The sequence below is a fragment of the Antechinus flavipes genome, chromosome 1 (genome assembly GCF_016432865.1).
Source record: "Antechinus flavipes isolate AdamAnt ecotype Samford, QLD, Australia chromosome 1, AdamAnt_v2, whole genome shotgun sequence".
Taxonomy (NCBI): domain Eukaryota; kingdom Metazoa; phylum Chordata; class Mammalia; order Dasyuromorphia; family Dasyuridae; genus Antechinus; species Antechinus flavipes.
In genome coordinates, this window is record NC_067398.1 from 328,590,851 (window position 1) to 328,617,352 (window position 26,502).

The 26,502-nt window shown below is 32.9% G+C and overlaps 2 protein-coding genes across 2 annotated transcripts; one reads left to right on the top strand and one right to left on the bottom strand.

The window, feature by feature from the left end:
- Positions 1–1,455: 1,455 nt before the first annotated feature.
- LOC127558190 (olfactory receptor 13C2-like) lies at positions 1,456–2,411 on the bottom strand. Its single transcript, XM_051991452.1, is given in 2 exon segments — positions 1,456–2,072; positions 2,075–2,411. Coding segments are annotated over 2 exon segments (954 nt in total).
- An 18,516-nt stretch (positions 2,412–20,927) lies between these two features.
- LOC127558276 (olfactory receptor 13C9-like) lies at positions 20,928–23,956 on the top strand. The gene is made up of 2 exons (XM_051991579.1): positions 20,928–21,835; positions 23,923–23,956. Exons 1-2 carry the CDS (start codon positions 20,928–20,930, stop codon positions 23,954–23,956), a joined length of 942 nt encoding a protein of 313 aa, XP_051847539.1.
- Positions 23,957–26,502: the final 2,546 nt, after the last annotated feature.

The following is a 26,502-nucleotide window of genomic DNA, read 5'->3' on the forward strand; positions in this document are numbered from 1 at the left end:
ATGATTAATTTAGCATAAGGATAGCAGAGAAAGTAATGCTTTTTTCACATCTGGATACTTAATTGGCTATCACTAATTATTAGTTTAATGTTGATTTTATTGTTTGTGGCAGTTGTGAGAAGTTTTGTTATTGTTACATTCCTTCAAGGCTCACTTCAAATTACAGTTCCAATATTCTCTTTTACTCTAAGAACAATTCTGCAATCCACAGAGATTTCTCCTTTCTCTGAGTCCTGTAGACCTTAACTTTTGATCAAGTCATTAGGAATATTTATTTTTGGTCAATATTCCATCTCTCCAACTAAATGTTAACTAACTTAATTTCTTTAATTTCCTAAGGCAACTGAGACTCAAAGTAGTAAGACCAACCCTTGGAGGAGGCAGGGTTGAAATTAGATCTTCCAGTCTAAATCAAGGATTCTTTCAACAGGAGGTCAATAGCTCCCAAGAAGGTCTTTAAACTCTGTATGTAGTAGTATATAGATCATCAGGAAGAGAAATTTGACAATGCAATTTATTTTTAAAAGATCTGGGGAGAGGAAGGTTGTTGCACACAGTATAAGTTCATTGGACTTTACAATGAACAGGATGCAAAAAAGCAAGGAAGAATCAAGGAGTGTTGTCTGAACAAATATCTATCCATAATTTTCCATTCTTTACAATTTTCCACACAGCTACCAAAGTAATATTGCAGTTATATAGATCTGGTCACATTACACACATTCTTCTATATACTTAGTTTCAATAATTTTTTATTCCTTCTAAGATCAATAAATATTCCTTCTTTGAAATAAAAGCATTTGAGGGGCAGCTAGGGGGCACAGTAGATAGAACACCAGCCTTGAAGTCAGAAGGATCTGAGTTCAAATCTATTCTCAGACACTTAACGCTTCCTAGCTGTGTGACTTTGGGCAAATCACTTAACCCAATTGCCTCAGCAAAAAAAAAGAAAGGAAGAAAGAAAAGAAAAGAAAAATAAAAGAAGGAAAGAAAGAAAAGCACTTGAAAACATGATTGCAAACTACTTTTCTATCTTTATTGTTCATCATTAATTTACCTTTTAGCTATTCCTTCACCTGATTCCATGAGGTTGGCCTACTTTGTTCAAAGCTCAACTCAAATGTCATTTTTTGCATGAGGTCTTTCCTTCTTCCTCACCTTGAACTATTCATAAATCCCTCCAAAAAAGAAATCTCTTACATTTATTTTGTATATATTTGATACATATTTATTTGAATGCTTGCTGTCTCTCCCAATAGAATAGAAGCCCTTTGAGAGCAAAGAATGTTTTATTTTTGTCTTTATCTCAGCAGCATAAAATTTAGGGCTCATCAGATAGTGGGTGTATGTGGGTGATTTGTTGGAAGAACACTAAGTAGACCTCTTAATTGGTTTTCTTGCTATTTTTCTATAAATTCTATCACTCATTGGACCAAAACATAAGGCTTTGCACTTTTATTTGCTAAAAGCTTTCCTGACTAGCAGATGTTTAACTGCCTCTTTCACATCCTTGTTCCTGAGACTATAGATTAAAGGATTCATCATGGGAGTCATTACCCCATAGAACATGGAAATGAGTTTGTCTGTAGTTTGCAATTTATCTGAATTAGGCAATATTTTGGATTTGGGCTTCATGTACATAAACAGGATGGTCCCATAAAATATAATGACCACAGTCAGGTGGGCTGAGCAGGTAGAAAAGGCTTTACTTCTCCCTTCAGCTGAGTGAATCTTCAGGATGTTGGAGATGATTAAAATGTAAGAGACAACAATCAGTAACAATGAAGTTAATCCAAATACTGTAGTGGCTATTAACGTGATAAATTCATTACCAGAGATGTCAGCACAGGCCAATTTCATGATTGCCAGGATTTCACAGCTGAAATGATTGATAACGTTATTCCCACAGAAAGGCAACTGGACCACAAGAATTGTTTGCACCAATGAATTGACACCCCCTGCTACCCAGGAACCAGCTGCCATTTGCACATACACAATCTTGTTCATGATGATGGAATATCTCAAGGGGTTGCAAATGGCCACATAGAGGTCAAAAGCCATTGTGGCCAAAGTACCCATTCTGTGGTCCCCGTGGCCAAACCAAGGAACATCTGAACTACACACCCGGAAAAGGAAATGGTTTTTCTTTGAGATAAGAAGTTCACCAGTGTAGGAGGAATAGAGGTGGATGTGTAGCAGATGTCCAAGAAAGAGAGGTTACTGAGGAAGAAATACATGGGAGTATGGAGATGAGGGTCCAGGATACTGATTACAATGAGGATGCCATTGCCTAGAAGAATGACCACATACATTACCAGGATCACCACAAAGAAAATGATCTCAAGTTTGGGATAGCCAGAAAGTCCCTTTAGGAAGAATTCTGTCACAGTGGTTTCATTTAACTTTTCCATTTACCTGTATAAATTCAAAGAACACAGAACAAATGATTTTACATTCAAAGCCATCACTGCTCAGCCACATTGATGTATCTACTTGGAGATTCAGTGCTGAAGATGATAAATTCATCACTAATTATATTTGAATTTTTTAAACTGTGTCTAAAACTGAGCAACACTGTTAGCATTGAACTGGACCTTGAACTTTTATAAGCCTCTCTACATGGACCAAAGGTAAATCATTAATGCAAAAATTCTACTCAGGAGCATATGTCCCAAATAATGATATTCTCCCCTGGCTTTTCCAAGATGATTTAAGTGACTGGATTAGTCATAAGGAGATGGAGAATCCTTAGAGACAAAAATACTGCTCTTTCTCATTTATTGTTAATTTAGTCATTTGCTAATGAGTTCATTTAGATAGTTTCTAATTCTTTGTGATTATAAATAATACTGTTAGCTTTATGGAAATGACTTTAAAGTTATGCTGATGCTCATCATATAGTTTTGATAATGGGATTACTAGATGAGGAGCAATATGATTTCAGCAATAATTTTTGTGCACCACTTTCCATTAATGTGTAACTTTTTTTGTATTTTTGGTGGGGGTTTTTTTGAGGTGTTACCCCATACTTATGGTCAAATTGGCAAAAATGTCAAAACCCATTTGTATTTTTGTGAAGATTAGTAAATTCAAATATGTTTTTAAAAGATTGTTTACAAAATTTATTTCCTCTTTTATAGATTTTATAGACAATCTTCAATGAGTGTGACTTGGGTTTCTCATCAATTTTAGATGTTGTTTTATTATTTATTTATTTATGATTTATTATGTTTATTACATTTATGCTATTTCTCCCATACATAATGCTTATTTTGAAATAATTTATAATTTTTTTTGGCACAAGAAACATATATAGCTTCAAAAAAATTCTTTTTTAACATACAAGTTTTTATTTACCTTAATGACTGAAATAAATATATTCCATTTTCCTGGTTTTTAAAAGTTTTTATATAGACTAAGGTCTAATTTAATGATTCAAATGAAATTCCTTATATTTTGTAGTGTGAGGAAAGCATCTAAATTCATTTTTCCTACATTTTTATCAAGCTTTCCCAATAAATTTATGATATAATGAATTTTTTCTCTGGTTTTCATTTTCCACATTTTTACAAAAATATTAATATTTCTCATGAGAGGCTGCATGACATAGTGAATAGAGAGTAAGCCTCTCGTTCATGAAACCCTTTCATGTCTTGTCCCTGACATATAATTGAGGGATCCTGGATGAGGCAATTAATTCTTAATATTGTTGAAAATTTTTTAAAAATACAAATTCCACCATTATAATCTAATTCTGCAAAGAATAACATTTTATTGCTATTAAAAATATCAATAAATTAATCTAATAACAATGATCATTTTTCTAATCCACAAACATTGAATTTCCTATTAATTATTAAGATAATCCTTTATCTACAAGCAAAGTTTTAGTTATTGTCATAAAGTTACACACATGTAGAGGTAAGCTAATGCTCAGATAGTTAATATATTTATTATTTCCAGAAAGCAAGACATAGGTGGTGTACAGTTCACATATTCCACTGACATCTAGATATTGCCAAAAGGATACCAAGATCACCAAGCAAGTGAAGTTAATTTTTTGTGGTGAATTTATGGGAAGATATTGTCAGGCATGTATGTGTTTACATCATTGGAGGGAATGTCCATATCATTGAGATCACAGTTGTATTGACTTGATTTCTATCCTTATATTTTCTTGAAAGAAAAAAAAATTTAATTATAGCTCAACTTATTTAATATATTAATTTGAGGCTTTTTGTAAATAACCATATTACCATTTGAAAATAATATTCTTACTAACAAGCTGTGATTTTATATTCTACTGTTGTCTACATAAAAAACAACTCTTTTTAAAAAAAGAAAATAATATTCTCCATAGCAATTAAATCATAGGTACAATTCTAATTTCTATTACTAATTTCATTCTAATAATTTATTTTTTACATTTTTCTCTATTATAAAAAATCCTATGGGCAACTTGCTTAAATTTTGAGCTTCATTTCATCTGTGAATAGGAAGAACACCTATAATATTTCATTCACAGTATTCTTATGATATTCAAAAGAAAAAATACATACTATACACATTGATATAGAAATCAAAATCTGAAACTTATTGTAAGTCACATTATATCATGTTAAGTAGTAGGGTTCAAAATAGAAAAATGGGGGGTTGGCTTTTTTATTGCAACAAGGACAGGAACTTAGGAAATTTAGGAAATGCAGGAACTAACTCCTACCCACTATATATTTGGATGATTCTGGGCATTGTTTTTATAATAATAAAGTAAAAAAAATAAACTACTTGTCACTAAAACAACATTGCATTTAAACTTTATAAGCATCAAAATGCTATGTTAAGTCTTTTGGTTTTAGTTGTAGAACTTCTATCTTTTGAAACTATTGAGAAGGAAAAAGCCTTTCCTCCCCCCTCCCCCTTTGTAGTCTGTGTTTTTGATATTATTTGTTCTAAGTAGCATTTTAAAGTAATACTAAGTTTCTTTTGTTCAGCACCACTGATGTCTGTTTCTTGAATCTGGGTCCTACATCATAGCAGCACAATTATTATTGAATTCTGTTTCATGAATTTCCTGAAACAGATGTTATGAAGCTAGACAATAGAGCCTAATGACAAAATGAATGAAGTGTTTTAACTTCTATCTGAAATTTTTTTATTTCTCTGAAAAGGAATCCTTTACATTGTACACCCTTGGAGAGTGACATCTTGGAATGGGGTTCTTGGGCCTCTATGCCTTTGTGGAATCTTCCAATCAGGATTTATAAATAGAATAACTGAATTGTAAAATACTTAGTTTCAGGGGTCCTCAAACTATGGCCTGCAGGCCAGATGCAGCAGCTGAGGACGTTTATCCCCCTCACCCAGGGCTATGAAGTTTATTTAAAGGCTCACAAAACAAAGTTTTTGTTTTTACTATAGTCTGGCCCTCCAACAGTCTGAGGGACAGTGAACTAGCCCCCTATTTAAAAAGTTTGAGGACCCCTGAGCTAATTAGAACATTGCAGGGACCTTTTCTCTGGGGCAGGTGGTTCAAGAATGAAATGTGTTTTAGTGGCCAAGAAACACCTGAAAGAGAAAGAAACTCTGACTTATCTTTTTAACCTTCTCCATTATAATGTTGTAAGAACACTGTTGTTAACATAGATTGAAATGAGAAGCCAAATTTTTAGTCATCTGTGGTACATGTTTTCTTTCTTCCTTCTCTATAGCTAGTTAATATTTATTACTCAATTTCTGAGCATCACTCTTCATTTTCTACTCCCATGATGGCCATTCTATGCTGCTGAGTTTTCCACTCATGAAACTCTAATAGTTTATAATCATGTTAAAAAGTAAGAGGCAATACAGGAGACACATGGGCTCCATGATGTAGCAAATACAGAAGGCAAAGGTTTCAGAGTAATGTGATTTTTTTCCCAGAGACTCATCTGTCATGCAGGACTACAAAGTTCATCCAGACATCAATTTAATTTAAGTGATGGGATGATTTATGGAAAAGTAAAACAAATGCTAGAAGCTAAAAGACATTATTACACAGCAGGATTTTCATACTTGTCCTCTAAGGCAGAGAGTAACACAATGGCACAACTTTTTTCTTCTGTGTAATGGGAGTTTAAGGGGAAGACATGATGAGGAGAGAGGGCAGAATTATTCACCCCAATACTAGTGGAGGTAGAATATGTTGAATTATTTTCTCTTCAACGTACAACTTAACCACTACTTCCACTACCATCACTATTACTACTACTACTACTACTACTACTACTACTACTACTACTACTACTACTACTACTACTACTACACCACACAAAAAATTACTGAGATAGAGTGAACAGATCTGAACATTTTCTAAGCACTAAAAATTCAGATGATAGAGAACAATATACTTTGATAGGACACAAATGTATACTTTCATGACAACCTAACAATAATAGGACTTCTGTACACACAGAACCATAGAGTCTGAGTAGGATAGGATCTAAACCTTCAACAACTCCCATCAACTCCACTAAATATCTGATTGAAGACCTCCAGGAATGGGAGCTCTCTGTCCATGAAAGAAATACATTCCATTTTTGGACATTACCCATTGCTAGAAAGGATTTCCTTAAGCTCAACCTAACCCTCTCTGTAACTAATTATTAACTCAATTCAGTAGTATTCACAGAGTATTGTTCTATTGCTCAAAACTGACTGATCAGTGTGTGTATGATCTTCAATACAATTTACCTCCTCTCAAAATGTCATTCCTCTTCCTGGGATAGAACAAACAGCAGATTTTTTCCCCTTTTTATGTTCACCTTTAACTTTTTTCAAATTCCTTTTGAAGATTCTTTAGCTGATGGATTCCAAAAAAGTCATTTCTGAAAGAGAGATGCATTACTCTAAGATGTCATGATTATTTACATCTTTCATAAAGCTGCTCTTAAAACAATCATGTTTTATCATGTAGATTCAGGACATACTTATTCCTGAAAAACTATAAAGTTAGTATATTTAAATTATTATTGTGCACAAATGGAAAGAGACTGAAGAAAAAACAGAATTGCATAACTTAAAATTAAGGACAACTTCATTTGGCAGGCAGTCCAGACAGAATCACTGACCCCATAGAGGAGGCCCAAAGATATTTCAAAAGGACAAACCAAGGGCTCTAGAAGGTACCTTAAATCCCTATTTGCTCTTAGGGATTTATTTTGTCCCTAAAGTAATTTAAATTGTGGCTTGTGGAACTTCAAAACTTTTTAGTACTTCAGGAATAATGCCCTAAAGACCTAATTAGATAGAAACCACTTTCTGATTTCAAATGGAAAGATTATCAAGAAGAAGTGTTTGTTACATATCCTTAATCCATCTCATGAAAATGATAATTTCCTCTGCATCTATTTTAATAGCTTTGTCCAAACTACTCAGTTTACCCTCTTACAGTTTATTGACCATAGATTAAAATAATTTGAAGTCTTAATTCTTGCTTATTTACAGTAATGGAGTAGAACAATAGTATAGATAATTCAGTTCTATTTTCATGCAAGTCAAAGGCACTCTGAAGATTCATATCACATCCCCCAAAATTGGAAAAAAAAAATTGGAAAAAACCAGAAACAGTCAATGTTGAAAGAAGGAAGCTTGATACAATAACACAGTTTTGGTAGGCCAATGAATTATTCTAACAATTCTACAGAGCATTTTAGATTTATGTTAGAGGGAGAAAAGGAAAAGGAGCCCATAGCAGAGCCTTGATGGACACACAGAATTGGAAATATAACACAAATGAAGATCTAGCAAAACATACTGCGAAGAGTGATTAAGCAAGTTGGAGGAGAGTCAAGATAGAGAAATATCACAAAAACCTAGAGAGAAAAAGGTACAATAAAAGATGACCAACAGAGTCAGATATTATAGACTACTCAGGAAAAATGATAATTAAGGAAATCAATTAGATTTTGCAATAAGGAAATCACTTGTAACTTTGAAAAGAACAGTTACATTAGAATTATAAAACCAGATTACAGGGGGTTTGAAAAAGATGAGGGAAAAAAGGAAATTGAGGTACTGAATTTAAGGGAAGCAGACATCCAGGACAAAAACTATTGGGGATGGAAGGATAAAATGAGAACTTTTTAAGGACAGGGGAAACATAAATATGCTTGTAGGAAATAGATAAAAAATAAGTATATAAGGAAATATTGAATAATAGAGAAAAATTAGGATGGTGGGGCCAATTTGCTAGAAAGTACTAGGAGAGACTGGATCAAGAGTATCTGTAGATGAGATGATCTTGGCAAAGAGGTCAAACTCTTCATCAGAGAATGGAGTAAAGGTGATTGTGAGGAATGATGTCAAAGAAATTTTATGGGAGTTAAGGGGGAGAATAGAGAGTTAGCTGATCAGCCTTAAATTTTTTTGGTGAATCAAGTAATAAGATTCTTGACTGAGGCTTGAAAAGAAATGAGAATATTTGATAAAATGAAAAACTTGTTCCTATTTAAAAACACTTCATAACTAGATTTTTTCTTTAATAAGAAATAACTCTCTAAAATCAATAGGAAGAATTATTTGTAATAAGATTAAGATAGAAATACATTATCACTAATAATATTCAATATTGTACTAGAAATGCCAGTAATGCTAATAATAGAAAAAAAATAATTGAAGGAATCAGAATGGGCAATGAGGTAATAAAATTCTCTTTTTGAAGATGTTATGATGATAGACTTGGAAAATCCTAGAGATTCAATTAAAAATCTAATTGAAACAAAAATTTTAGTAACAAAGCAAGATTAAAATAAACCTACATAAATGATAATTATTTTCATATCAACAACTAAATCTTGCAAGAAGAGAGAGTTCTTTAAAATAACCATAGAAATAGAAAATACTTAAGAGCATACCAGCCAAGACCAGGTCAAGTCAAGTTATATGAACATAATTATAAAATGCTTTTTATATAAATAAATGAGATTTAAATAATTGAAGAAATAGTAATTGTTTGTGAATAAATCAAACCAATAAAATAATAATTTCAATTCTTCCTAAACTAATATGATCACTCAGTGCCATCCCCAATTACCAAAATTTATTTTATTCAACTAGAAAAAATAATAACATGAAGAACAAAAAGGCAATAATAATAAAGGAATTAATGAAATAAAATGAAAAGAGATCTAGCAATGCCAGATCTTAAACTATGTTATAAAGTGATCATTATAAAAGTCATCAGATACAGGCTAAAGGATAGAGTGGTGCATCAGTGTAATAGAGTAAATGTACAACACAAAATAGTAAATATAGAAAGTATTTGATAAATGTAAAAATTTAAGCTTTTTGGATAAGCATTCAATCTTTAGTAAAAGTTATTGGGAAACCAGAAAAGCAGTTTGGCAGACACCAGGTATATACAAATATCTTACACTATTTACCAAGATTAAGTCAAATTGGATACATAACCTAAATATAAAGGGAGAGAGCATAAGTAAATAGCAAGAACATGGAACATATTATCAATTAAATTTATGATAGGAAAGAATTACAGAGTAAACAAGAAATAAAAAGATTATAATATATAAAATGAAAATTATCAATTACATCAAATTAAAAAGGGTTTTGTACAAATATAATCAATGTAGCCAAGATAAGAAAGTAATCATAAAATTGAGGAAAACAAATTATAGATTGTTTCTTAGATAAAGGTCTCGCATTTCAAATATATAGAGAACTTTGTCAAATTTATAAGATTATGTGTCATTCATCAATTTACAAATGGTCAAAAGAAGAACTAGAGATCACTATTGACCACAAAATAGAAAATTTTGATTATATCAAATTGAAAAGGTTTTGTACAAACAAAACTAATGCAGACAAGATTAGAAGGGAAACAATAAACTGGGAAAACATTTTTACAATCAAAGGTTCTGATAAAGGCCTCATTTCCAAAATATATAGAGAAGTGACTCTAATTTATAAGAAATCAAGCCATTCTCCAATTGATAAATGGTCAAAGGATATGAACAGACAATTCTCAGATGAAGAAATTGAAACTATTTATAGACATATGAAAATATCCTCCAAATCATTATTAATCAGAGAAATGCAAATTAAGACAACTCTGAGATACCACTACATACCTGTCAGATTGGCTAGAGTGACAGGGAAAGATAATGTGGAGTGTTGGAGGGGATGCGGGAAAACAGGGACACTGATACATTGTTGGTGGAATTGTGAACACATCCAGCCATTCTGGAGAGCAATGTGGAACTATGCTCAAAAAGTTATCACTGTGCCTACCCTTTGATCCAGCAGTGTTTCTACTGGGCTTATACCCCAAAGAGATAATAAAAAAGGGAAAGGGACCTGTATGTGCCAAAATGTTTGTGGCAGCCCTGTTTGTAGTGGCTAGAAGCTGGAAAATGAATGGATGCCTATCAATTGGAGAATGGTTGAGAAATTGTGGTATATGAACGTTATGGAATATTATTGTTCTGTAAGGAAGGACCAGCAGGATGAATACAGAGAGGACTGGCGAGACTTACATGAACTGATGCTGAGTGAAATGAGCAGAACCAGGAGATCATTATATACCTCAACAATGATACTGTTTGAGGATGTATTCTGATGGAAGTGGATCTCTTCGATAAAGAGAGCTAATTCAGTTTCAAGTGATCAAGGATGGACAGAAGCAGCTACACCCAAAGAAAGAACACTGGGAAATGAATATAAACTACTTGCATTTTTGTTTTTCTTTCCGGGTTATTTATACCTTCTGAATTCAATTCTCCCTGTGCAACAAGAAAACTGTTCGGTTCTGCACACATATATTGTATCTAGGATATACTGTAACGTATTCAACATGTAAAGGACTGCTTGCTATCTGGGGGAGGGGGTGGACGGAGGGAGGGGAAAAATTGGAACAGAAGTGAATGCAAGGGATAATGCTGTAAAAAATTACCCTGGTATGGGTTCTATCAATAAAAAGTTATTTTAAAAAATTTACAAATGGTCAGAGGATATGAAAAGACAATTTTTGACTGAAGAAATCAAAACCATACATAGAATCTAAATCATTATTGATTTTTAAAAAGCAAATTAAAACAATTTTGACTTACTGCTTCACACCTATCAGGTTGGCTCAAGTAATAGAAAGAAAAAAGAGCAAATGTTGGAGGGGATATGGAAAAATGGGACACTAACACAGTGTTGTTGGAACTATACTGATGCAACCATTCTGGAAAGCAGTTTGTTACAAGATATTTCCTGAGGTGATCAGGGAAAGAGAAAAAAAGAATATATATAGTCTAAAATAATTACAGCAGCTCTCTTTTGTGGTAGCAAGGAATTGAGAATTGAGGGGATGTCCATCAATTGGAGAATGATTGAATTAGTTAGGATATGTGATTATGAAGGATTACTACTGTGTTGTAAGAAATGATGAGAATCTTCATTATATGAAAATGTGTAAAGACTTGCATAAAAAATAGAGAGTGAAATGCCCAGAAGCAAGGGAATATTGTATACAGTAACAGCAATATTGGTGAAGTATTAATATGAATGACTAACTTCTTCTTAGTTTTTTGAATATTCAAATCAACTATAAAGGATTGTGATGGAAGATACTATCCAAGTCCAAAGACAGAATGAATATGAAAAAGTATATATTGTATAGTTTTACATTATGTATCTATGTCAAAAATACCTGCGACTTCTCTAGTTCAGGATTGGGAGGAAGGCAGTAAAACATTAAAACTCAAATGTAACAAACAAAATAAAAATTTTCAAAAAAGAAAAAAGAAACCATAACAAAGCTGTCCAAAAATAGTATTGGTTGAAGAGATGGTAGATTCTTTCTTGGGGGTTTTCTTCAGAGATTAAATAACCTCTCATCAGGCTTTCTCTCATATTATCATGTGGCTTTCTCTCAGTAATGGATGCCTTCTAACAGGTATCATAAATTCCAGTTAATATTCATTCTGTTTTAGTTTAGAATGTATTACATTGAGGTTAGGAGATTCTAGGTTTTTGTGATCATGGATTTAAAGCTCGAAGGATGTTAGAAATAATCTAATAGAATCCCCTCATTTAATAGAAAAGGAAACTGAGATACAGAAAGTTCAAGTTACTTGGGCAAACTCATAGAGCCTATGAATTTAACCCAGGTTCTCTTACTCCAAATTCTATACTAGATGAATCAATAGCGGGGACTAAAAAACACTCCTACTAAAAACCACCAGTTTTTTTTTTTTTTGGCAGAACAATTGGAGTTAAGTGACTTGCCCAGGATCACATAGCTAATAATTGTGTATGAGCCTGATTTCAGGGCCATTGTTCTAAATACTGTACCATCTAGCTACCCCTATCAATACATGTACATTCAGTTTTTGCACATTTCCACATAAATTATGTTGAAAGAGAAAAATAAGAACAAAAAGGAAAAAACCACAAGAAAGAAATAAAAACAAAAGACAAAAATGAAAATAGTATGCTTTAATTTATATTCAGTCTTCATAGCTATCTTTCCAGATGGTAATGTATTTTCCATTGACAGTTTATTGAAATTGCCTTAGACCATTGAAATTATGAGAAGAGATAAATCTATCATAGTTGATCTTCACAAAATCTTGCTTTTTCTGTGTTCAATGTTCTCCTGGTTCTCTTCACTTGTAGTATTATTTTTCCATATGTTCACTTCATTCAGCATCAGTTTATGTAAGTCTTTCTATCATTTCTAATAAAACAATAATATTCCATTGCTTTCTTATATCATAACTTATTCAGCTATTCCCCAATTGATAAACTTCCACTCAATTTTCAATTCTTTGCCACTACAAAAAATGCTACAAACATTTTTGCACATGTGGGTCCTTTTCTCTCTTTTATAATCTCTTTTGGATGCATATCTGTTGGCACTGTGCATACCCTTTGATATATGGAAAAAATAATACTACTCTCTTTTCTAATGTAATGATTCTAGAGTAAAAGAGATTACATTCTATTAAATCTGGTAATATCTTGAAATATTTCTAAATTTGAATTATAAGAATCCAATCCTTTTTCCAATGATAAGCACAAAATATGATCAAAGAAGAAAGATGACTACATAAACAAACCTTATTGAAATTATTTGCTTTTATATTGAAACCTAGGAAAGATGGAGATGGAGATAAATATGTTGCTATTTCAAAACAGCAACTATTATCAAAAATGTGTTTAAAACACTTTCTTTGTTTAGATAGATGGAATAATCCACCTAAGTGCCCTGGAATGAACTGAAAATGAGCTCTGAATCTCACATTGGAAGGTAAACAAAAATGTTTTCTGTAGAAAATGGAAGAAAGAGCAAAGATTTGGTAAAATAGCTAGGCATAAAATTCAGATTATGGGGAACTATAATATGACTGAGTGATGAGTAAATTGAAGATAGTCCATCTAGAAGTTTACAAATAATGGAAAAGAGGTAGAGGAATGATAGCATGATTAGGTGAGAAGTTTTCTCTGAGAAAAAGACCTGAACATAGGTGCCTACGAGAAGGAGTCTGCGAAAAAGGAACAATAGAAAAGGATGTTTTGTTTTAGGTCCTTACACAATTTCCTTGTTCTATTTCTTTAGTCTTAGGTCATTCCTACCATCTGCCTCTTGTCTAGTCATCCAATTTCTAACTAACTTTCAGTGTTATTCTCAACTCCTCATTCTCCATTACCCAATTTAGCCAATCAGTTACAGATCTTATTGTTTCTACCTCCACAATCTCACATTTATTTTCATCTCTCTATTCCTATAGTAATTACATTTATTCAAGCTCTCTTCTCCTCTTAAAACCATTATAACAGTATTCCAATAAAAATCTTTCCTTCAAACTCTTCCATATCCAAACAAATCCACAATTGTTGAAGCACAATTACTAAACCATAGTTCTGACCATGTCATTTCCTCCTTAGCAAACTCCTGTGGCTCCCTATTGGTTTTTTTGTTTGTTTGTTTGTTTGTTTGTTTGTTTTTTGGTGTTGGTGGTAGTAGTGGTTTACTTTTAATTCTCTTCAAAATTTCTTTCCAACCTTCTTATATGTTATTCCCATTCCTACACCCAAAATTCTTGTCAAAATAACCTTTCTTTTCCTCACTGATGACACTCAATCTATCTTCTCTGTTTCTTCGAAATTGATGTTCAAAGAACTGGGCCTGGAATGCACTCTCCTTATCTTCACCACTTAGAATTTCTTGTTTCCTCCAAAACTAGGTGGAGCAGGAGACAGAGCATTGGTACTGGAGTCAGAAAGATCTGAGTTGAAATCTAACCTCAGACAGTCTCTAGTTATGTGATGCTGGGCATTTAACCATTGTTTGCCTCATTTTCTTCATTTATAAAATAGGAATAATAATATACCTCTTAGGGTTGTTATGAGGATCAAATGAGACAATAACTGTAAAGCTCTAAGCAGAATAATGTCTACTTCATAGTAAATGTTTTATAAAAGATTAAAGAAAACTCAGTTCTGAATCCACTTTCCATGTGAATCCATTTTGGATTCCCATTTCTAGTTCCCAAACCTATAAAATTCCTTCATTTATTTTGCACATATTTATATAACAGGAGAACTTGTCAAGAGGACCCTCAAAAACAATATGAAAATTCAGCTGAGGAGAGGATTTTGAAAAAAATAGTAGCAAGTTCTGTATTCAATATGTTAATTTTAAGATAACTATGAGACATCAAGTTCAAAATTTCAAAAATGACTTTATTGAAAATGCAAGATTAAAAATCAGGGAACCTTCAAATAGGTAATAATTGAACCCAAGAAAGCTGATCAGATGAATGAGACAATAAATTGATGATGATGGTATGATTATTGAATATTATTATATAACATAAGTATAATATAAATTTTAAAAATAATAAATTAAAAAGAGTCAAAAATGTTGCCTTAGGAGACACAAACACGTGGAAGCATGATACAAATAAAGATATAGAAAAACATACTGAGAAAAAGTGTCCAAATAGATAGGAGAGCCAAGAAAAAGCAGTGTGACAGAAATACTGAGAGAAAGGGGTATAATAAGAGATGATCAACTGAATCAAATGTTACAGACTGCTTGAGAAGGATGAGGATTGAGGAAAGCAATAATATTTGATAGTAAAGATTTTTTGGTAACTTTGGAAAGAAGAGTTACAATTGAAATATAAAGCCAGCTTACAGAGGGTTTGAATGAAAAAGAAAAAAGAGGGAATTGAAGTATTGAGTATTTTTTCAAGGAGTTTTAGGAAAAGAGATATATAAAACAAAAGCTAGTGGGGATGGTAAGATGTGAACTTTTTAAGATAGGAGAGACATAGATATGCTTGTAGGAAGTAGTTAAGGAGACAGTATATAAGGAGATGTTGATGAATATACAAAGAAGTGGGATGATTGGAGACAAATTGATAGAAATATAAGAGGAGATTAGATCAAGGATATAAATTGATGAATCAATCTTGTCATGGAAGTTTAACTTTTCATCAGAGGATGGAGTGAAAATGATAGAGAGATGATATCAAAGAAATATGATATGAGGAAAGGAGAAGAATTTGGAACTCATGCTTTTTGGCTTTGAATTTTTTGGTGAATCGTGAAATGAGATCGTCATTTGAGACTTAAGGAGAAATAATAATGTTTGGAACAGCTGTGTGAGTAAGACAAAAAAATCTATTAAAGGGTAATAGGGTTGCCTTGAGAGTCCAGTTGTAATTAGATAACACAAAAAATTCAATGTACCAATGTAATATCAGAGAAACTGAGGCAGAAGAGAGATTAGAGAGTTTTTATTATTTTATTCATTGGAGAACATAATTGACTGGACAGGACTTGCTGTCTCAAATTATCCAGTGATGAATGGGAGACTCCCATTCCTTAAGTACTTTTTACAAACAAAGGAAGGAAAAAAAGTGGGAAAAATTCTTAACGGAGCCATTTGGTTCTGTCAGGATGGGGGAGGCCATAAATCTTTACTAAAAGCCAGAGACAGAATGTCTGAATAAACAGAGGTAAAGATGTCAGTGAGATATCCGGGATAGTCTTATCTCTTGGAATATTTTAGAGGGATAGTGTAAATTCTTGAGGACAGAAAGAGTCAGGAAGTCTAATAACCTTAAAGCAAATGGTCCTCAGCCTTAATGGATCAGAGGGGGTTTTACAACTAAAGGGCACAGTTAAGGAGACAAGGGAAACTAGTACAGGGAAACTGAGATAGAACAGTTCAAAAGAGACTATGGCATAACACCAATCACCTCAGTTTCATAACTCCTTCTAATTCCATTCAGTAGCACATGAATAGGAAAAAAGGTGGGTAGGTGTTTGTTATAATCTAAGGCTAAATTTATAATAATCATCTAATTGATATCCATGCTTCAAATATCTCCCCACTCCAATACATCCTCCACAAAGCTTCCACAGTGATTTTCTACTTTACAACACCTTTTATAGACATCTCTTTTTTCTACTCACACAACCAAAATCCTAATTCAGGCCCTCATTTCCTCTTGCATGGAAAAATTCAATAGGCTTCAAACTGGTTTCCATGACTAAAGTCTCTGTCTACTTTAATCCACCTTTTATCCATATGCTTAGTGAGCCTCTAATATTTCAAGGATGAAATATGAAGTATTTTGTCTTACATTTAAAGCGCTTCACAATCTAGCCAATTCTTTCTCTCTAGCTTTTCCACATTTTAGAACATTTTAGAAGTCTTTGTTTACATACTAATATCATTGGAAAGCATAAGAATAAATGCATTTTTTTCCTCAAAGTGATAAGAAGTTTCTACCTAAAATTATCATTAAGCATTATGCATAATGAGGATAAGCTAGAAGCTTTCCCAGTAAGATGAGAAGAGAAATAAGGATAACCATTATCTCCAATATTATTCAATATTTTTCTAGAAATACTAGCAACCGCAGTAAGAAAAGAAAGAAATTGAAGGAATCAGAAGGATCAATACTATCTCTTTTTGTAGAGGATAAATGAGAATTCTTAGAGATTCATTTTAAAAGCCAGTGAAACAAACAATTTTAACAAACCAGCAGGATATAAAATAAACCCACAGAAATTATCAACATTTCTCTATGTCACATACAAACTACTGCAAAAGGAGATAAATACCTCAGAATAAACCTACCAAGAGAAACTGAGGAATGACAGAAACAGAATTATAGAACATTTTTATACAAATGAAGTCAGATTTAAGGAATAGGAGAAATGTTAATTAAATTGTTTATGGATGGGCTGAGCCAAAGTAATGAAAATGACATTCTGTCAAAATTACTTTAATTATTCAGTGCCATCCCAATGAAATTATCAAAAACATCATTTTATGGAGTTAGGAAAAAATATTAACAGGAAGAACAAAAAGCCAAGAATATCAAGGGAATTAAAGGGGGAAAATGAGGAGGAAAGAGGTCAACACTGCCAAATCTTAGAATGTCTCATATGGTGGTAATTATCAAAACTATCTGATACTGCCTAAGAAATAAAATGCTTGATCATGGAACAGAATAACTGTATGATACCAGGAGTAAATTACAATAGTAATCTTGTGTTTGATTAATGTCAAGATTTAAGATTTGGTGATAAGAATTAATCATTCAATAAAAGAAAAAAAAAGTTGAGAACACTGAATAACAGTCTGACAAAAAATAGGAATAGACTACTCTCTCATACCATTTCCCAAGATAAAATTAAAATATATACCTGACATACATAAAAGGAGATATTCTAAGTCAATTAGAAGAATATGAAACATACTACTTATCCGAATTAAGAATAGAAAAACCTATTGACTAAACAAAAAAGAGAAAATGTTATGATATGTAAATCTATAAATAATTATATTAAATTTAAATGTCTTGATACAAATGAGCCCAAAATTAGAAGGAAAGCAGAAAATCAGTGGGGTGGTGGGATTTATAATTTCTAGATACAGATTATATATCTTAAATATATAAAGAACTTTGTCCAATGTATAAGAATATAATTCATTTGACAGTTGATAAATGGTTAATGGATATAAACAGATAGTTTGTAGATGAAAAAATCAAAACTATATATGATTATATAAAAACAATCTAACTCATTATTGGTTAGAGAAATGAAAATTAAAAATTGAGGTATTCTCTCAAATCTATTAACTTGTGTAAAATGATAGAAGGAGGAAATGACAAATTTTGTAAGGGAAGTGGAAAAACTAAGTAGCTAATATAGTGTGCTTGAAACTAGTAACTGATCCAACTGGGAGCAATCTGAAATTATTCCCCAAGAGTTATAAAACTGTAAATCCTTTGATGAGCAGTATCACTATAAGATCTATATTCCAAGATGATCAGTGAAAAAGAAAAAGGATGTATATGTTCTAAATATAGTAACTCTCTTTGGGAAGAAAAGGAACTGAAAATTGAAGAAATGGTCATCAATTGTGGAATGGATAAATATGGGTATATTTATACAGAACACTTAACTTTGTAATTGTAGCTCTTCCATACTCCTAAAACTGGGACTTAAACTTTGAAGGACCCAGACTGCTGTGGGTAAACAACTTAATACTTTCTTTTCTGGGACTATATAATTTTGATGCAATACTATTGTGTTATAAGAAATTGAGATTTTAGGGAAACATAAATAATAGCATGGAATAATGAAGAGTGAAACAAGGAGAACAGAGAAAATGTTGTACAGTAATAGCCATATTGTTTGAAAAGTAAAGTGAATGAGTAAAGTATATTGAATTATATAAATATTCATATTATAGACATTTTCTAAATGGGCTTTTGCTATAAAGAGAGGTAATAATAATAGAATTCTTAATATTTGAGGTTTCTGACATCTTTGAGAAGTGTTATTAAGGCAAGAGTTTAAAAGCCCTACAAAATACTTCCAAAAAAGTCAAAACTGAGAATGATTGCTGATTCAAAACAAAACAAGAAAACTAAACAAAAGATGAAGTAATTGGGTCTGTGTAATAAGCAAAAGTTGAGGCATTACTCCTCAGGGTATACTGATGTTCTTGAGTCACAAATTGAAATTGCCTAAGGGTTAGAGTAAGTCCCAGAAAATAAAGCATTAAGTTGTTTACCCACAGCAGTCTGGGTCCTTCAAAGTTTAAGTCCCAGTTTTAGGAGTATGGAAGAGCTACAATTACAAAATTAAGTGTTCTGTGAGATCAACATAGTAGTCTCATGCCTGACCTCTTTAATTCATTTTAGGCATCTTAAAAAGTCTGACTATGCTACTTGTTCTGGAGAAAAGAAAGAAAAATCTCCCCTGTGAGGATCTTCATGCAAATAGAATGTGTTATTGGTGCTGATGTTTCTGAAAATCTTGTCTTTCATCACTTCACGAAATGTTCCAAGAAATGAGCCAAAAGCCTATTCAAATTGTAAGGTGTTATATATAGTCATACAAGTCACCAGCAAAGAAAGAGAGAATAACACATGCTTGAAGGTAAATAGTTTTTTTTGGGTTTTTTTTTATTTCTTTGATCAACTCAAGAGTGCTCTTATATAGCTATCCAAGTAAAATGAATTATTTTGAAAATATCTCAAAGTCCATTATCACAAGTTTCTGAAATTTCAATGTAGTTTCTAGAAAAGGAAGTATTTAATATGCAACCACAGGAGATTGCTTACCAAGCAACAAAGTCTTTTGGCCAGTCTATTCATACTAAGCTCTTGAGGTGAATTAATAGATTGGGTAGCCATCATTCATCATATGCTGAATCTACAATAGAGTAAGAGAGAAATGATAAGTGGAAAATCTTCAAATTTTTACCAGTGCCTGGTTGAATATTTCCACCCAAATGTTCTGCCATCTTCTCAAATTCAAAACGTCAGTGTAGAATAGTGAAAAGAACACTAGTTTGGAGTCAGAGAACCTCCGTTCAAAATGGTTCTTAGGTTTAATGTCATTTATCCTCCTAGGTCTCATCTATAAAATAAGTGTTAGAAACTTTATATTGTCTTTGAATTCTAATTTAGTAATACTATGACCTTCCATCTCATGATTTTTATCACCCAAATCCCACTCATTGCAAATTTCACACTAAGACCAAAAGATGGATGAGGAATCATCCTTATCCTGAAGGTATATACAATTTAGCAGACATATCAAGTGAAAAATGGCACCAGCCAAGGTATCTAGTGAGTTATCTCCAACCTTTACCTTCCATAGGGAAAGGCTGCTTAAAATGGTTGCTAAGAAGAAAGAGTTTTTATGGCTTCTAACATTATGAATAGAAAGAAAGGGTTTGAACTAGGCTGTCTCAACTGTAGTCACTGTTGCTGGTTATTCAGATGCAAATGAAAGAGAAGGTTGCTAAGAGAAAGAAGTAATGGCACTAAGGAGATACAAGGATGAAAAATGGAAGAGCCCTGCCCTCAAAGAGTTTCCAATCTGATGTGAAAAATAAAAAATGCAAGATTTGGAGTTAAAGGACAAACACTCATTTCTGTCCCTTGCTACCTTTAGTAAGTCACCTCCTCTCTCTAAATCTCAGTTTCCTCATTCATAAAATGAGGAGAATATAATGGATAATCTCTAAGGTCCCCTCTAAATCTAAATTAATGATGCTGTGATAAAGATTAATAGTTGAATTGGATTTATATCCACAGCATCATCTGACTCCCCCTTCACAATTGGGTTTTAAAAAGGTGTCACAGTATTTTGATTGATAAGAGGAGCTCAGATAATTCTTTTAAAATAGCATTGAATTTCCCTTTCAAAAAAGGTTAGAGATACAACCACTTCCAGATCAATTCTGTAGTTTTTCTTTTTTTCTTTCAGTTTTCTTTCAATTTCTTGCTTTCAACTGGTGCCAATTGATTCTTCCCTTCTGAAGCTCCCCACATCCCCAAAAACCAGGCACTAAGCAGCTGTTCTTTTCTGCTCAATTATTACAGGTGAAATCAAATGTAATGGAAAGAGCCAACTGGACATCTGGGAGAGAGTTTGTTCTACTGGGGTTTTCAGAATACCCAAAGATTGAAGTGCTCATATTCCTTTTATGTCTGCTGATGTACATAGTAATTGTATTGGGAAATGGTATTATAATTATTTTGACTATCCTGGACTGTCACCTTCACACACCAATGTATTTTTTCCTCAGTAATCTTTCCTTCTTAGATATATGTTTTACATCCTCTTTTATCCCCAAAATGTTGGCAAACTTCTCATCAGAAAGAAAAACCATCTCTTTTTCTGGGTGTATTATTCAAATGTATATCTCCCTTGCCATGGGTTCCACAGAGTGTGTTCTCCTAGCCACAATGGCCTTTGATCGGTACATGGCCATCTGTAATCCTCTCAGATATCCTATAATCATGAACAAGAGACTCTGTGTACAGCTGGTGGTTACATCTTGGGTTGTAGGTTTTCTTAATTCAACTATGGAAACAGCTCTTATTATAGGATTGCCCTTTTGTGGAAAAAATGTTATTAATCATTTTGTTTGTGAAATCTTAGCCCTACTAAAGCTGGCCTGTGCTGACATCTCCTTGAATGAGATTATTATGTTGATAGATAGCATAACACTTGCATTCTCCCCATTAATGTTAATTATTATCTCCTATATTTTTATTCTCTCTGCCATTCTGAGAATTAACTCTGCAGAAGGTAGGAAAAAAGCCTTTTCTACTTGTTCAGCACATTTGACTGTGGTGACTGTGTTTTATGGGACCATCCTCTTCATGTATATGAAGCCCAAGTCCAAAAATTCAATTACAGACAAATTTATCACATTGTTCTATTCAGTAGTGACCCCCATGCTGAACCCCATCATCTACAGCCTTAGGAACAAGGAGGTGAATGCAGCCGTGAAATATGTATTGAAAAAATTTCCATTCAAGAAAGGCCTATGAAATTCTTGAGCCTAATTTTTAGTACCTTTACATCAATAGTCTTATATAAACAAAATATAACTTGAGTTGACATTGGATGTAAATACTTTATTTTTTTGCCTTCTTTAGTTTTTGAAGAAAAGAACTCCAAATAAAAACAATAAAAGTCCTGAAGATGAACCAGAACTCTTTCATTATAATAAGAATTTCCTGTGATATATGCTGCATGAATTTTTGCAAAGTAGGTAATTAATGAAAAATGAATGCATCCTTAGCATTGCTACCTACTTTTGCCCAAATTCAAAGAGATTTCTTGCCCATTTTAAGTACAGAAAATAAAAATTGTCTTTATTTGGAACTTAACAAGATTAAATAGTCCATCAATAAGACTTTGCAAGCTCCCAGTCTCCTTCGCTACAAAATTATCATGGTTTTTGGACAAGACTATATACCAAATACAGTTAAAATACAACTATCTTCCACATTTTACATTTTGGATGATACTGAGTCCCTTTTTCTATAGTAAGTCTGGAAATAGATTTCCCCCTCCCCCCATTGACTGAGTAAAAGATTAACAAAACTCTACCCAGAGAATGAATTCACACTTGAGCTGATGATAAAGGAGTGGTCCAAGTAAAGATATCATAGATTAATAAAAATCCAGGATAAGGTCAAAATTAGTTGTTTTCATCAGAGGCAATGAATTTAAAAGGCACACTGGGAATCTATAATTGGAGTCTCAGAGTTAAAACGTTCTAAAGTGGGGGAAAGAAAGGAGAACAAAGCTAACAGAATACCAGAAAGAAGGATAAGTAAAATTGCCAGGTGCCAGTTTCTCTCATGTAAGGAATCAGCCCAATTAATTTTTCAACGGGCTGGTATATTAACAGTGCTCTTTCATCACTCTTTTGTGTCCATTCAACTATAGGTCCAGCATTTTTTATTGACCAATCAGCCCACAAAATTTATGAAGATTCTATTAAGTCTCAAACACTGGCTTAGGTACTAGAATACAAAAATATAAAGTGTTCACATATTATGTGGCAGATCACATGAACATATAAAATTATGCACAAAATATTCACAAGTTAATTTGTGGGAGGGTACCATCCTAGGAGCTGGCCAGAGACATTTTATATAGGAGATAATATTGGAGCAAAACTTCAAAGAAAACTAAGGAATCCAAAATATGGAACTTGGAAGAGAAAGAGAGTGTCCTAGCATGAGGGACCATAAGATGAAGCTGTATAAATCTAAAAATATAATACTTTAAGGTCATAATGTGAAGGACTTTAAAAATCAAACATAAAACACTCCATTTGATGCCAGCAGTAATAGGGAATCATTAAAGATTTTTGAGCAGAATACTGAACTGATCAGAACAAGTCTTCGATAATATCATGTTAACAACTATGTAGAGGATAGATTCAAAGGGGAAAAAGACTTGAGGCAAATTTGACAAATTACGAGATTATTGCAATAGTCCAGGATGGAGATAATGAGAAATTTAACTTGGTAGGTGGCTAAGTATGGGTAGCGAGAAAAAGGATAGAGGAAAAGTGTGGAAGCAGAATCAATAATCCTTAGCACCTGATCAAATGTGGGGAGGAGGAAGAGGAGAAGGAAGAGGAGGAAGAAAAGAAAGAGGAGAAGGAGGAGAAGGAAGAAGAAGAGGAAGAGAAAGAGGAGGAGAAGGAGAAAGAGGAGATGATCCAAGGATTTGCACCTGTGTGGAAATCAAAGGTTCTGGTCACTAATCTCAATGTTCTCCTGACTTCCAAGCTTATTTGGAAGTACTCACTTGAATTTAGACATAGAACGGAATAATCTCTTATTTTAAAATTTTAAGATGAGAAAATGAGAACTCAGAGAGAGCAATTAACCTGACCAAAATCACATACTTAATACATAACACCTTCAGGATCCAAACCCCATTTTTCTGACTCCAAATTCAGCATTCCCCCCATTCTACATCCCCATATTGAGAGAAAGCACATTAGTAGGGGATATCTTGGTAATCCAGTGGAGTCAGAAAAAGCAGAGTTCAAATTTGACCTCAGACTACCAGTGTGACACTAGGCAAATCACTTAATATCTGGTCTGTATAAACCTGGAGAAGGAAATGGCAAATCATTTTGGTATATTTTCCAAGAAAACTCTGCAGGCAGCTAGTCCATAGGATTATATGGAGGTAGACATGACTAAGCAATTGATCTAAGGGTCTTTCTTTTACATATTTTAATGTGATATTAATTAGAAAAATTATTTAGAATTGTCATTTCATGTTAAGAAAAACTTGTTCAAAGCAGACAGTAGGATTATATGAAAGCAACATGGAAGACATAGATACATATGTAATCAAGAAGACATGATTTAAGAATAAAAGCTTTTCCTCTTTTCAGGGCTCTAAGAAGGCTTACATAAACGTTTCATATATTCTTTTAATCATGTAAATAGAATAAATTACATTTTCAGATCACAGAACTACCCTAGTAGTCAGTTAGCAAGATCTGGAAATGTTTTCAAAATAAAAACTCAGGGAATATATATGCCTTCTCACTTTGGAATAAATGGAGGACAATTTTCCAAGAAAGTCTTCACATGTCAAAAGAAGAAAGATACAAAGGCTCCTTTCTCTTTGCTTCCACAGTCAAAACCACTTTTTGTCATTTAGTGTTATTTCCCTTTACTTTATAGACTCTATCACCTAGCTTCTGATCTTTTGGTTTCTTGTTCTTGTGGCTCAGCCACCATAATTACAGTCTTAAATCTTAGATGAAGTCTTCGTCTTTTCTTCTGGTATACAAAAGGCTGACTGAGATTCAAAAAATTCACGACTTTTCATCCAAGTCTAGGGCACAACTCACTCTACCAAAAGTATAGCCAGGTAAATGAAAGTTGATGAGGAACCCATTATATTAATCTGCAACCTTTTTTAAATTTCAGTTCTATAAATCAGTATATTATCTCTCTCATATCCACAATTAGAATGAATGCCAAAGTTATTCATAAAAATGCTAAGGAATACATGAGAAAAAAATACATTTTAGAGACAATTACAAACCTACTTTTAGTACTTTATTTGAGAACTCTCTTTAAGTTACTATAAATTGGGTAGTTGTCCCTCATGAGATCCATTCATTCTATTATCACTAACCAAAGTCAGTACAAATATACTACCACACATATGTCATTACTCCATTTTCATCACAAGAATAGTGTGGGTTTGTCTCACTGACCATAAGAAATGCCAACAGGCTCTAGACTGGGATTTGTATTGTAGCCACAGTAAACATCAGTGTATGTGTACACTATATGTAAGGACTTGACAAGAGATCCATATGTGAAGAAGATGAGAATTCTGATTTAGAATACTTCATATCTGTCAGTTATTAGGCTAGCTAATATGTATCTTCTTGTTACCAGGTACACTGTGTGTACCAGGTACAGGCATGAAGGATACAAAGAAAATTAAAAAAACAAAACAAAAAAGCTTTCTATTCTCAAGAAGTTCAGAGTCTTCTAGGGATATGGAGTATAACATGGAAATGACTATGTACAAACAAAATATATGCAGTATATCTGCAGAGAGAAAGTGCTTATCTGAAAACCTGAGAAAAATTTCTTGGTATAGAGATTTGAAGGAAAACAAGGAAACTAGAAAGTAAGAAATCAATATGAAAGAGAAGAGTTTCAAGAATGACAAAGAGCTAGTAAAATTATTCAGATAAACAGTCTTGTGAAAGGGTTATTTAGGGAGTCCCTGTATTTGGAATACAGAGTATATGGAAGTAGAGTAAGGAGTTAAGATGACCTGAAGACTAAGAAGGGGTCAGATTATAAAGGACTTTAACAGACAAATTGAATTTTAAATTTGATTCAGAAACCAATAGGGATGTATTATAGTTTAATGAATGTGAATATGATATGATCAGATCTGTGTCTTCGGAAGATTACTTTGATAGCTGAGTGAAAGATTAACTGGAGTGCATAGAGAGTCAAAATAGGAAAATCAATCAGCTAATGCTGTAGTCCACTTTTGAGGTGCTGAGGCTGAGGACCTGAACCAGCATGGCAAATATATCAAAGAAGAAAAACCAACATTGCTTTCCAATAGTTAAAGAAATGTGGGAAATCGAGGTGAGGCATCAAGATAATTGTTGATTATTGCAACTCAATTGTTTTGAGTTGGCAAAATGAAAATTAAAGGTCTTTCTCTTTTAAATATTTTAATGTGGCATTAATTAAAGCATCTTTATAAGTTTTGTGTAATTAAACTAAGGACACCATAAAGCATCCTAAACTTGTTAACTTCCACATAGTTTCTACATACAACTTTAAATTACTTCAGAGAATACACGAAGACTCTAAGGAACACTGGGATTCAAGGCAGTGGAATGGGGAGGAGAAATAAGTTGACATCTAAAACCAATAGTTGTACCTTTAGAACTTTGCAAAGTCCACAGATGGAAGGAAACATTTAAAAGCTTTATGGGAAAAAATGATGATGCTCTTTTCTCTAAATAATGCCATAGCACTGGAGTAAAATAGATAATATTCTGGATGTGATGTGGGAAAATCGAGACACTAATATACTATAGGTGGAGTTCATAGCTCCACCTCCACCTCCAACTATTCTGGAGAACAATTTGGA